This window comes from Schistocerca cancellata, chromosome 4 (assembly GCF_023864275.1).
Source record: "Schistocerca cancellata isolate TAMUIC-IGC-003103 chromosome 4, iqSchCanc2.1, whole genome shotgun sequence".
Classification (NCBI taxonomy): Eukaryota; Metazoa; Arthropoda; class Insecta; order Orthoptera; family Acrididae; genus Schistocerca; species Schistocerca cancellata.
Window position 1 is genome coordinate 725,259,149 of NC_064629.1, and position 12,071 is coordinate 725,271,219.

General features: G+C 37.3%; 2 protein-coding genes across 2 annotated transcripts in view; both read right to left on the reverse strand.

Annotated features, from left to right (window-relative positions):
- Nucleotides 1-12,071, reverse strand: part of LOC126184406 (CLIP-associating protein 1-A-like) — a 246,603-nt gene that overhangs the window by 232,120 nt on the left and 2,412 nt on the right. The window contains 3 exon segments of the mRNA XM_049926790.1: nucleotides 2,425-2,530; nucleotides 4,673-4,883; nucleotides 10,236-10,298. Coding sequence (XP_049782747.1) covers nucleotides 2,425-2,530; nucleotides 4,673-4,858 — 292 coding nt within the window. The 5' untranslated portion in view covers nucleotides 4,859-4,883; nucleotides 10,236-10,298.
- LOC126184407 (CLIP-associating protein 1-A-like) overlaps nucleotides 4,915-12,071 on the reverse strand; it is a 378,388-nt gene continuing 371,231 nt past the window's right edge. Inside the window, 2 exon segments of the mRNA XM_049926791.1 lie at nucleotides 4,915-4,920; nucleotides 10,236-10,298. Coding sequence (XP_049782748.1) covers nucleotides 4,915-4,920; nucleotides 10,236-10,298 — 69 coding nt within the window.

The window sequence follows — 12,071 nt, forward strand, 5'->3', positions numbered from 1 at the left end:
ACCAGGACAAACCACAAACTGTGGTGGAACTACCACCAGACTTTAATGCTGGGCAGATTCCAAGTGTGTCTGAACACACAGTGCACCAAACACTATCAATGATTGGTCTCTGCAGCCAATGACCCATGCATGTGCAAATGTTCATCCCACAACATAGCCAAGCGCTACTGAAATGGACACATGACCATTGGCAGAGGCAGAGCATTGCATTGTCTGATGAATCCTGAGACTTTCTCCTTCATGCTGTTGAGAGGGCATGAATCTGTCATCATCCACGGAAACAACTCTTTGACATCATCCATGGAAACAACTCCTTGACACCTGTACTGCCGAACTGAGACAAGCTGGCGGCAGCTCCATTACACTCTGGGGAACATTCAAGTGGGCATCCATGGGTCCAATGGAGCTCATGCACAGAATCATAATGGCCAAGGAGAATCGTACAATGGTTGTAGTCCATGTACATCCCTTCATGACGATCATGTTTCCAGATGGCACTGGCATTTTTCAACAAAATAATGTGCAAAATGACAAGTTCAGGAGTGTGATGGAGTGGTTTAAGGAACACAGTTGCAAGTTCTAATCAATATGCTGCCCCTCCCCCCCCCCCTCAACTTGCCAGACCTGAACCTGATTGAACACATCTAGGATGTGTTGAATGTGGCGGCAGCACTCATCTGCCCCCCCCCCCCCCCCAAATTTATGAGAATTAGCTGATTTTTGTGTGCAGATGTGATACCAAATCCCTCCAGCAACCTACCAACACCTCACTGCTTCTGTGTCATGATGTGTCGCCGCTGTTATCCGTATTCAGGGTGGACAAACCGGATGTTAGGTATGTAGTCATAATGTTCTGGCTGATCAGTGTACAGGAATGTAGATGACAAATGCCACTCAAGCACACTACTCCAAAGAGAAATTATTTCTTATAACTGTAGACAGGAACAGCAGTGTGCTAGTGCTGTCACAACAGGCATCAACAATAAATATTCAGCTTCTAAATGGTGCTGGTGCGAGTCCAAAAATCAACATGCAGTGTCACAAACTCACAAAAAATGTCACAAGGGGGGGGGGGGGGGGGGGGGGAACCTCTTACCCGCATGGTTAATCTAGGGTTTACTAAAACATTCAATACTGCTTTGCCAATGCACAACCAAACTGTCTTTTTTCATCTAAGATTTTGTATTCGTGTGAGCAATCGACTGTACTAGCAACACTGCGGAAGGTACAGGAAAAGAAATAATGTGTACATGAAGACAGTAGCTCTCACAAAATACGTAAATAAGGCTGCCTCATTTTGGCTTCAAATATAATTCAAACCATTAGCTGTAAAACAATGTGCTGCACTGTATTGTGCAGTGCAGTGCAAGCACTTTTAGCACTGTCTTTAAAAGTGATTTTATGCTTCACTCTCACATGAATGAAATTTTTGTCTGTCGCTCTCTCACTAGTATGACTGGACACAGTTTGAAATAAGAACTGTGCCTGTAAAAATGTGCTCTTTTGTAATATTGAGATATACAGCTATTGTCTGATGTGGTATTACTCCGAAAAAGCATTTGTAGGACACTCTCTTGTCCTGTTCGTATAGTATAATGTGCAGCATGCTAGCTTCTAAGGCAGGGAGTTGAGCCACACCCAGATTGAATCTGCCTGAGTGTCGTTTTTAGGTGGTTTCTCGTGCTTATTTAGGCAAATGCAGGCATAGTTCCCAAATTCTGCCTTAGTGAACACGAGACACAAACAGTTAAAATACGATAACACAAAAAACAAAGTCTAGAGAATTCAAATACAAATGGCGCACATGAACTCCATGTCTTAGTTTAAACTGACAAGTGGGGCGACAGGAAGTGCATTGGCAATGAGGTTACATAATAAAATACAATTGGTGAAATTCTGCACAAGTGTACCCTTTACTAGAGGGGATAATTGATATGGAAAAGTAATGGCCCACTCTTCATACCTCTAAACACCCATCTCCCCATCTTTTAGTTGTTCCTGCTGAACTTTCTCTTACCAAATTGTGACTCATCAATTTCCTCTACAATACCATATCAATTAAATTTTTCATTCTGCTAGAGACCAACTGCAGCATAAATCTCTCAGCAGAAGTACCTACACTCAACACTGTTTTGTTTCAGTACAACTACCTAACTACATATGATGCCATTTCTGAGCACATGCCTCCCCCCACATACACAACCACTGAGCAGCAAACAGCTCAGAAGGCTCAATTTAAGAGAACTGATATCTATAACACACTGAAGAACTGGAAACTACACAAAGAACTACCACCACACCACAAACAATTTGCAAATAATATCCAATAGTTCCAATTTTGGTGCTCAAAATGCAGCATCCCTTTCACACCTACAACACTAAGTAACATTTTCACTGAACCAAATTTAAAATCTGATGACTTACCTAGTCTGTCAACCACAGGAGATATTACCATATGCAAATACGGTTTGAAATCTGTACCCATTCGATCAGCAAAGTTAGTCAAAACATCAATTGAGTTCTGTGACACCTGTAAAATATAAAATGAAAATTAATGGGAGGAACAAAAGGTAATCACATAGCTGAAGTGTTGATAGGCACGTAAACAAGGGTGAAAATGCTGTTGACCACACGATGTAAAATCTTATAAAGTGCATACCGTGATTGCGCAGGCTTGCCAAGTGTGATAATTCTTGGTAGTCTCCTTGGGATACAAAAATCAACATGACTCAATATTTCAGGAAGCCATCTGTCTGCTGTGTTCAGGAGGGATGTGCTGCCTTTTAACTAAATGTATTCTATTTATCACTTTCATCTCATTGACCAAATTATTATACAATTTAGTCCCTGATAAAAATGCTGTTTTCAGTTTCTTGGTAAACAAATCAAACAATGGAAAATCCAAGATGAAATGTACAATTGCCTGAGACTGAAGTTTTGTGTGTGTGGGGGGGGGAGGCACATTTGCGTGAGTGTGTGTTTATCATCTAATTTTGACGAAGGCCTTACTGGCCAAAAGCTGTATTTGTGACTGTCTTTTTGTTGTGCCTATCTACAACTCAGAATTTCTGCTATATGGTGAGATATACTAATGTTTTTCCTTAAATGTGCACCAGACTGTTCGATGAAATCACTCGGTGCAGTGGAGATGCCTTTTTTAAAAAAATATATTTCCTCAGAATGAGCTTATTAGTAACTAATTACTATTTTTGGGCCTTTTCTTATTGTTTGACAGAATTACGTCAATTTTTTGTGTATTTCATTCCCAGAAAACACTGAATTGTGTGTACATAAGAATAAAAAATCGCCAAAAGGTACTGACTGTTACCAAAAGCGAATAACATGACAGTGGCATTCTCTGTGCCAGTATCTCCATTTGTTAACTCTAAACCAACTGACAGTCAATATTCATCTTTAACAACTTTGTGTTTGCTACACAAGCTATAGATTTATTGTTAACACTTAATGGGACAGTTGGTTCCCTCCTCAAGCTTAAATTCATGTTACCTTTTCCCTTTACATTCAATGTTAAGTTAATAATACTGTCAAACTGTATGTCTCTTTGCAGTTTCACTGGCCTTCACAACAAGAAGTGCCAGTGCCTTTATCAGTGACTTCAATGTTACAGTTATCAACAAAGAAACATTTTCCTCCATGCCTTATCCTGTTTGGAAAGTCAGTTAAAAGGTGTCCACACTGCCACTAGGTGAGCAGTACCCACACAAAATGATGATTTCTCATGGAGTCAAGCTTGGTCAGTTCAATGGCTCACATTTCAAAATGGTTGAATGAAAGCATTACTATTTATTGTGAGCAGTCGAATTGCTGGATAGAACTAATCTATAATCAGGCACAGCATCAACTGGTAATAACTGTTCAAAGCAATCACAACGCCATACTGGCTAACATGGCATCACCTATTATTGGCCATCTAACAAAAAAAGTTATGCTTTCATTAGTTTACCAGGGATGCACGTGCAGAATGCCACACAGAATGCCTTTTTTAACAGCTACAGCACAGAATGCAGCATCTTCACTGCTCTCATGCAATCACCCATTGAACCACAGTGGTTCCAAGCATTAGTTCAGTTGAGCAATTAAGGTACCATTTTTTTGCAACAATGTTGGAGGGATTCAGATATGAGGCAACACAATACATGGATCCTGGCCTATTTTTAGGTTGGCAGCAGTCACATGTGCAAGGCATTGTCTTGCATCTTCAATGGTTTCTACTGATTTTCATTGAAAAAAAAAAAAAAAAAAAAAAAAAAAAACAGTTTATGATGGTTTCTGCCAAAAATTACTTTGAAACCATAATGGAACAGGATAAAGTACAAATTTGGATTGTAAGGGATGTACCAATTCTACGATAAATATTCTAAAGAATTTTAAACAACAAGCTACATTTTCATCCAGTAAGTATCCAAATATGTCTGAGAACTACTGTCAGTCTCTGTTGACAAACTCCAGTCTATGGACAACTATGAAAACAAATTGGTTCAATATTAGCCCATCTTTTGGCACCATGTTGAGTTGAAACATTAACTAGCTGAATGTTTTATCTAGAGAACATAATGTACAATTTTATGTATCTAACTCATCACTTTTGTAACAACAGTATAAATGCTTAGTGAATATTTATTACTACCTCTTGTAAAAATATTTAACTTACCTTACTATTGCCTGACTGCATCCAGGGTACCATTGCATCCATGAAAAGGCAGATGTCTTCACATTCTAAACTGTTTTCTGGGTTTGATAAGTAGGCTAGTAAGTTATTTGTAACAGTTAGTTTTACTTTTGTATCTGAGGTATCTAACAGTTTATTAAAGTCATCTAAGGATTTTGGAGCAGCCATTTTCTTGGATTTCTTTCTTTGGAACCTGCAACAAAATTAGTAATGTGTCATCTATTTCAATTCTGGAAGAAACATATGATTTACCAAATTCAACTTTTAATATGAAAAAAATAAGCTGCAAAAAAGATGTACAGTTAAGAAGAAAATCAACAACTTCCAAACATAAAACTTCTGTTCACAATTCAATCAATGTAAGTAAACTCACTACATACATTGTATTTTAATTTCAGATCTCTCTAGTCTGGTATTTTTAGGCTTGCTTGGTCACTGATTGGACAAACTATACAACGTCCCATTTACAATACAACAAAAGATTTTAATATGAAAATAACAGAACTTGCACACCCTACTGTATTTTCATGCCCTGTTGGATCCTTTTTCTTCTTTTTCTGATTGGAGTAGGGAGCTGCATTCTGCAATTAAGATGGGGGCAAGTGTAGCAAACAATATTCATTATTTCATAAAAAAAGAGCTAATACTACACATCTTAATGTTTGAAGAGAAACTAATTGGTCTAGTTTAAACCTACTGTATTCCAACAATTAATTCCTGTTACATAACACACACTTAACATGAAGTTTGGGAGACATTAATCAGAAATTTGAAGTGGTCATTACCAGAGATTAAGAAGCTGTATAGAAACAGAAAGGGTTTTGTTGGTTACCTGCAGTACTGCAAAATCAATACATCAGTACCACAGCATAGTGACACTGAGTGTGTGAGAATTCCCCCCCCCCCACCCCCCCACCCACACACACACATCAGATGAGCCAAAACATTATGACCACCTGCTTAATAGCATGTTTGTCCATTTCTAAAATGAAATGCATCTTTGATTCTGCGTATCAGGGACCCCAACAGTTTGTTGTTAGGCTAGTGGAAGTATGTGGCATTCGATGTCTACATGCAGATCATGTAAATAACAGGACGCTGATTTGTCTATGCAGTGATGCTACCTGATGACCCAGATGGGTTCCGTAGCATTACGCTAGGCGAATGTGGTCACCAAGACATCAATGTGAGTTCACCATAATTCCGCAATTTCCTCAAACCGCTGTAGCACAGTTCTGGCTCCGAGACATGGACAAGTATACTGCTGAAAGATGACATCACCATTGGGGAAGGCATCCTGCATGAAGGGATGCAGGTGGTCACAACTGTCACTGTGTCTTCAATTCCTACCACAGATCCAATGCAAGAGCAGGAGAAAGTCTCCCATAACATAATACTGCTCCCACCAGCCTGCACCCGTGTTACACTATACATTTCAAGCCACTGTTCACCTCAATGAAGGCATTTGTGGAGACAATCAGTTAGCTAGTGCAGCAAAAATGTGATTCACCTGAAGAGCTGATATGTTTCCATTGATCAACAGTCCAATCCCTGTGTCTTGGCCCACTGCAAACGTAATTGATGATGTCATCGGGTCAACATGTGAACACATAGGGGTGGTCTGCTGCGGAGCTCCATGTCCAACAATGTACGATGAATGGTGTGCTCCAAAACAATTGTGTGTACACCAACATTGAGCTCTTTTGGTAGGGATGCCTCAGATCACAATCTATCCTACTTTATAGAACAGACAAGTCTCTGAATCGCACATTCTGTGAAGAATCATTGACATCCAACCATTTAGCATCTAGTGGTAGTTTGACTGTCCTTCTCCCTCTTTCCATAGATGCTCACGACAGTAGCACATGAACATTCAACCAGTTTCTCCATTTTGGAGATACTCATTCACAGGCTCTGCATAATAATAATAATAATAATAATAATAATAATTTGCCCTTTTTTAAAGCTGCTTACCTCAATGGATTTCCTCATTTGCAGCTCACATCTTCACTACGGTGATCCCCAGACTGTGTCTGCTCTCCTTACATACTTTTGTTACCGTGCCATGTGCCTTCAACGGCACCAAGCGGTATCCAACATCACAGTGGGCAGAGATCATAATGTTGTGGCTTATCAGTGTGTGTATGTGTGGGGGGGATGATCTCAGATCAATACCGAATAGCTACAGAATTATTTGCAAACCAAAATTAGATAAGCTTGTTAGACGAGGTTATGTGGATATAAAATAATGAAGCTACAGCCACAAACTGCTTGCAGTTCATTCCTAAATTTAAGAGCAATGTGGGCAAGTTGTCTGATAGCTTTCTGTTGTGTCAGTTTGCCTTTTTCCTGAGATACGTAAATGCTGAGGCTTGCATATCTTGCTGTCACACTGCTCAACATATTCCTTGCACTGTGGCAAAAAAAATTTTCCATACCATCTGCAGCAACCCAGCTTACCATACACAACTTCTCAATTACGTTCAGTGGTGAACTGTCAACAGCAGCCAACAATTAAGCAGTGTTATTTACAAAAGTGATTCACAGAATTGAATCGTATGTGCTTGGTTGGTTGAACTTGATGGAAGAGGGTGTGTGGTATAAAAATAATCAAGCTTCAGATAAAAAAAAAAAAAAAAAAAAAAACCTTCTTTCAGTTCATTCAAAAATTTTCTCCATGTGTGATTTTAATTGTCATACCAGATGCAGAAGTACTGATACAGGCCACATTATTTAATGATAGAAATGGCTGATAATATAGAAATTATTTCTCCTGCTTTCTGCATTTCAGAAACTAAAAGATTCAAAGTCTCAAGTTTTAACATGTCTAGCTATAACCCATACGACAACTGAAGATTCTCGGTAGTTTAAATGGGCTTTGAATGGTCGCTTTGCAAGTCTGCAAATGTAAAATGATTTTGTTTATGTTTTTATGGCAATGTCTCTGTGCTGGCACAGTCAAAGTTGGAGCAGCCATTTGCAATTTGGGGCTGACAGATGGAAACAGCATTGGTAGCTATTGGAGATCTTGTCTGGAGCATAGAGCATAGAGCTGTACTTTGAAGACTGAATTCCTCCCTCCAGTTAATGTTCTTCTCACAAAAGATGTGATGGCATGACTTAAAAAAAAAAAAACCTCAAATCTGCATTATAAAATGCATAAACAAGTTCACTTTCAAAAGTTAAATTTCCCACAATTCACATCATTACCTTCTGCATGCCTGTACCAAGTAACTTGTCCATTTTTGCTTTTAACAGTTCTTAACAGTATATAATTAACTTTCCCACTAATCTAGGCATACATACTATGTATAAACAAGTGTAATTTTTGTGGTTACTACCCCATAAGGTAACGGAGGTACACAATCATACAATTAATCAACGTGCTAAATTACATTGACACTGCTGGAGTTGGTATTTGAGCTTAACTACATATCTATAAGATGTTATAAATAACGTTCTTTCCTAAGCAGTTTTCATAATGTGTGAGCAATTATACCAGTAAGTCTCCACAGTATCCCAGTACCACACTTTTCATGCCATGAATCTGTCATGCTAGAAGAGTACACTGTCACAGTGGAAAATCCAGGATAGAATAATGACAGATAATAAATGATAGACTGCTACTCACCATATAGCGGAGATGTCAAGTCTGAGACAGCCACAACAACAACAAAAAAAAAAAAAAAAAAAAAAAAAAAAAAAAAAAAAAAAAAAAAACTACTGAACACTTAAGTTTTCGGCCAGAAGGCCTTCTTCTGAAATAAGTAAAACACACACACACTCTCTCTCTCTCTCTCTCTCTCTACTATCTCTGGCTGCTGAGGCCGGACTCATTATATATTTAGTTTCTACTGCAACAATTAGTAGTGCAGTATGGACACTATCCAGATTTTTTACAGGATGCATATTTTCATGGTTTAAAAACAGCTCTCTGTTCATGTTCATGAGCACAAAGTAAATCCAAGAGACCATCACAAACATTTTATGACAATTTAAATATAATCAGTACTTGACATTTCCCTGAATTCTTGAAAACTCCACTACTTCTATCAGAAAGTAAGGAAGGTTAGGATTTATTATACCACCATGATAAGGTTATTAGAGATTAGAGTTAAGTTCTGATAGCACAAAAACAGGGTTGGAATTTGTTCTGTCCTTAAAGCATACCATCCCAGTACTGCCTTAATAAAATCAGGGAAATCAAACAAACCTATATGTTGATGGACATACAAGAATTTGAACCAGGCCACTCCTGAATGTGAGACCAATACCTTAACCTTGTTTGGTCCCTCAGACAGATCTGATTGTGTGCTTTTATTTATGAAGGAATAAGTGGCTGGGTAGGTCAGTTCAAAGATCAGAGCAAGGCAAGGGAATACCAAGTCTAGTGATACCATAGCTATTAAAACATTGTGGTGTTCAAACTGATGTTTGGATTTAGGACAGGTGTATCTTAAAGAAGTGATTCATCAATTCCTATTTTGCCTTCATAACCCGTAGCTAACAACACGATCCAAACTGTGTTTAAATACAATATATTAAATCATGTTAATGTTCTAAGAATAATCAATAACTTCTCAAACATATATGTCGGTGCAGTAATGTCGAACAGCCAGTAAGTGTGATGTCCAGCATACTGAAATCTTCTAGGTACCCAAGGGTTTACAGTGATGTAAAATGACTCGCAAGCATTTTTGGCGCATTTAAATGATCCACACAAACAATATGAACTATGCAGTACATAACTGTTAGTACTTTATCCTGGGTTTCTTTTTTATATTTAAAAAAACAATCAACTACATAACTCTTCCCAGCAGATTTTATGACTCAAGTTCAGTAGCCACTAAAATATATTTTACTTATAAATTTGATGGTGATGTTTATTTCAACAACTATGCCACCCTTTTTATAGCCACAAATCTGTTTAAAAGTAAAAGTTAATTTCACTGAGTGAAATGATTTGAAAACCTACATCGAAATTGCACTATTTCAATTGCAGTGGAGAAAAATTAGTTGACTGAATGATGGCAAATGCTTCACTATTCTGTGAAAAGAATAGCACTTCAAAAACAAGAAATTATTTAATGAACTAATGTTAATTTTGTATTAGGTCACCAAATTACTAATGTGAACAAACACTTTTGATGGTATATCATCTTACCTATATAATAAACACAAATGGAACACTTCCATCCAACAAGATTGCTGAAAGGAATGAGCTCACAAGCAGACATTACTTTATTCTATACAAGTGTTTCACCTATGATTTGAATGCTTCTGCAATGTACATCTCAGGTACCATGACTATCCAGCACAAGTAAATTTTGTAGTGGCTTTAGCTTAAGAAATTACAGTGAGAGATATATTAAATGAAATAGAACCACTCTGCTCTCTTGTTCTTGTATAACTTTTTACTACTGGTGATAGCACATTAACACACTCACGTAAACAGAAAAAAAGCATCTGCAAATATTAACTATTTCCTTCTTTCAAAAAGTAGTAAATAAATATTTTAATCGCAATGTAATTTCAACTTACTTACCTGTATCAAGTAATTTATTGCACCAGAAATGCAGCTAACCGTGAACTGGATAGATAGCAAGCCCTGAAAATCATATATACAAGTTAAAGTTTCACTACATCAAGAAGGGTATTATTATTATTATTATTATTATTATTATTATTATTATTATTATGAGAAAGTGATTTATGGTACAATACTGACTCATTTTTCACAGCAAACCTGAATCTCAGATTTACTTACATACACAACAACATAAGTAAGAACAAATATAGATGTGAAATATCGCGACAAACTAAATTATGTTTAGAGCATACATTTGGTTGCAGATGACAAGCTACCTTTAATAAATAACACACAAGTGGTCCTGAAAAACCATGCAAACAAAGTGTGAAGGTATTAACAAAAAGAAACAAATTGTTTGTTTGAAATAAATATCCACATAATTTTGTAATCATTTAGTAAAAATGTTCACATTACAGATTAAATAAAACAGAAACCCACTGACAATGGCACAGAGGTGCTGAAACATGTTTGGGAACTTGGAAAAAAAGGTGTTTTGCATCCAGCAATACTGCACACACTTCTTCAAAGATACTGGAATGCCTATACTCTTTCCAATACACATTCTCTTTAACCATATCATATTCAAGTAACAGTTCAGGCAAATACACATCCATCTCATTGCAACTGCATTTGTATTAAAACTTCCATAAAACAGCAATGCTTATAGTACTATCAAAATTTTCTGCTATATCAAAAACAACATACAAAGGATATGCCAAATGCTTCACCAGTCTCCATCCACAATATCATTAAAGGCATACAGCTGATAAAACTATGAGGAAAAACAAAAGAAGAAGAAAAAAAATGGACTTCATTCAGCCAACTATGGAATATTCATTATACCTTATCAACTTTTTATCCACTTTCAGATCTTTACTTAAACTGCAGGAACATTCACCACAAGACACAAAATGATGCAAGCCACACATCAACGTAAGAACACCCTTACTTCTATGCCACAAAAAAATAAATCCAATAGCATGACAATTTACAAACATGCAGCTAAAATAACAATACAACTAAATGGTAACAATTACACAGTGGGGGAGGGGGGCTTCTATTTTTCATGGTTTGTTTTTATAGCAAAAAGTGGGTTAAATATGGCATAAACATAGACATTGGGTTATGCTATAGCTCAATCTGTTACCACAAACTGTATTTGGCATTCATACTTTTTGGCTTCGTCAACTCAAAACTAAATTCTTACCTCCTAACCCAGACCCCAAGCTAAGCCATAGTCAATCTGTCACCACAACCAAAATTGGGTCGACAGAAGCGTCCGATCCCACGCGTCGGCTTTGACCCGTGACGTAAGGGTGTTGTCGTGTCTGATGTCATGTCGGCGCGGAGTTTGGTTTGAGTGTGGCTGCCTCCAGTTCTGTTTTATCTTATTTTATTTACTTTTCTGATCTGTTCGTTCTATCTCGTGAGATTTTTTTTTTTAATTTAAAAACACTTATTACTTATTTTAATTATCTGTTTCCTCCAATTTCTGTTTTAGTTTATTATATTTATCTTTCTGAGCTGTTCGTTCTATCCCGTGAGATTTTTTTTTTTTTTTAAAAAAAGACAAAAAACACTAATCAGCTACTGAAGCATCTTTATCTTCTATGGGTTGCAGGGGTTACGACCCCTAGGGAGGTGGGCGGGTATTCATGCATGGCTGTCTTCACTTACACGTTGTAGCTACACAAGGTGTCTAAATTTGTTTATATTTAGTTTGCTCCCCACCCAAAACACCCCATTTCCCGTGCTTGTCCCGTTAGTGTCATTAGGCTTCATGTGGAAAGT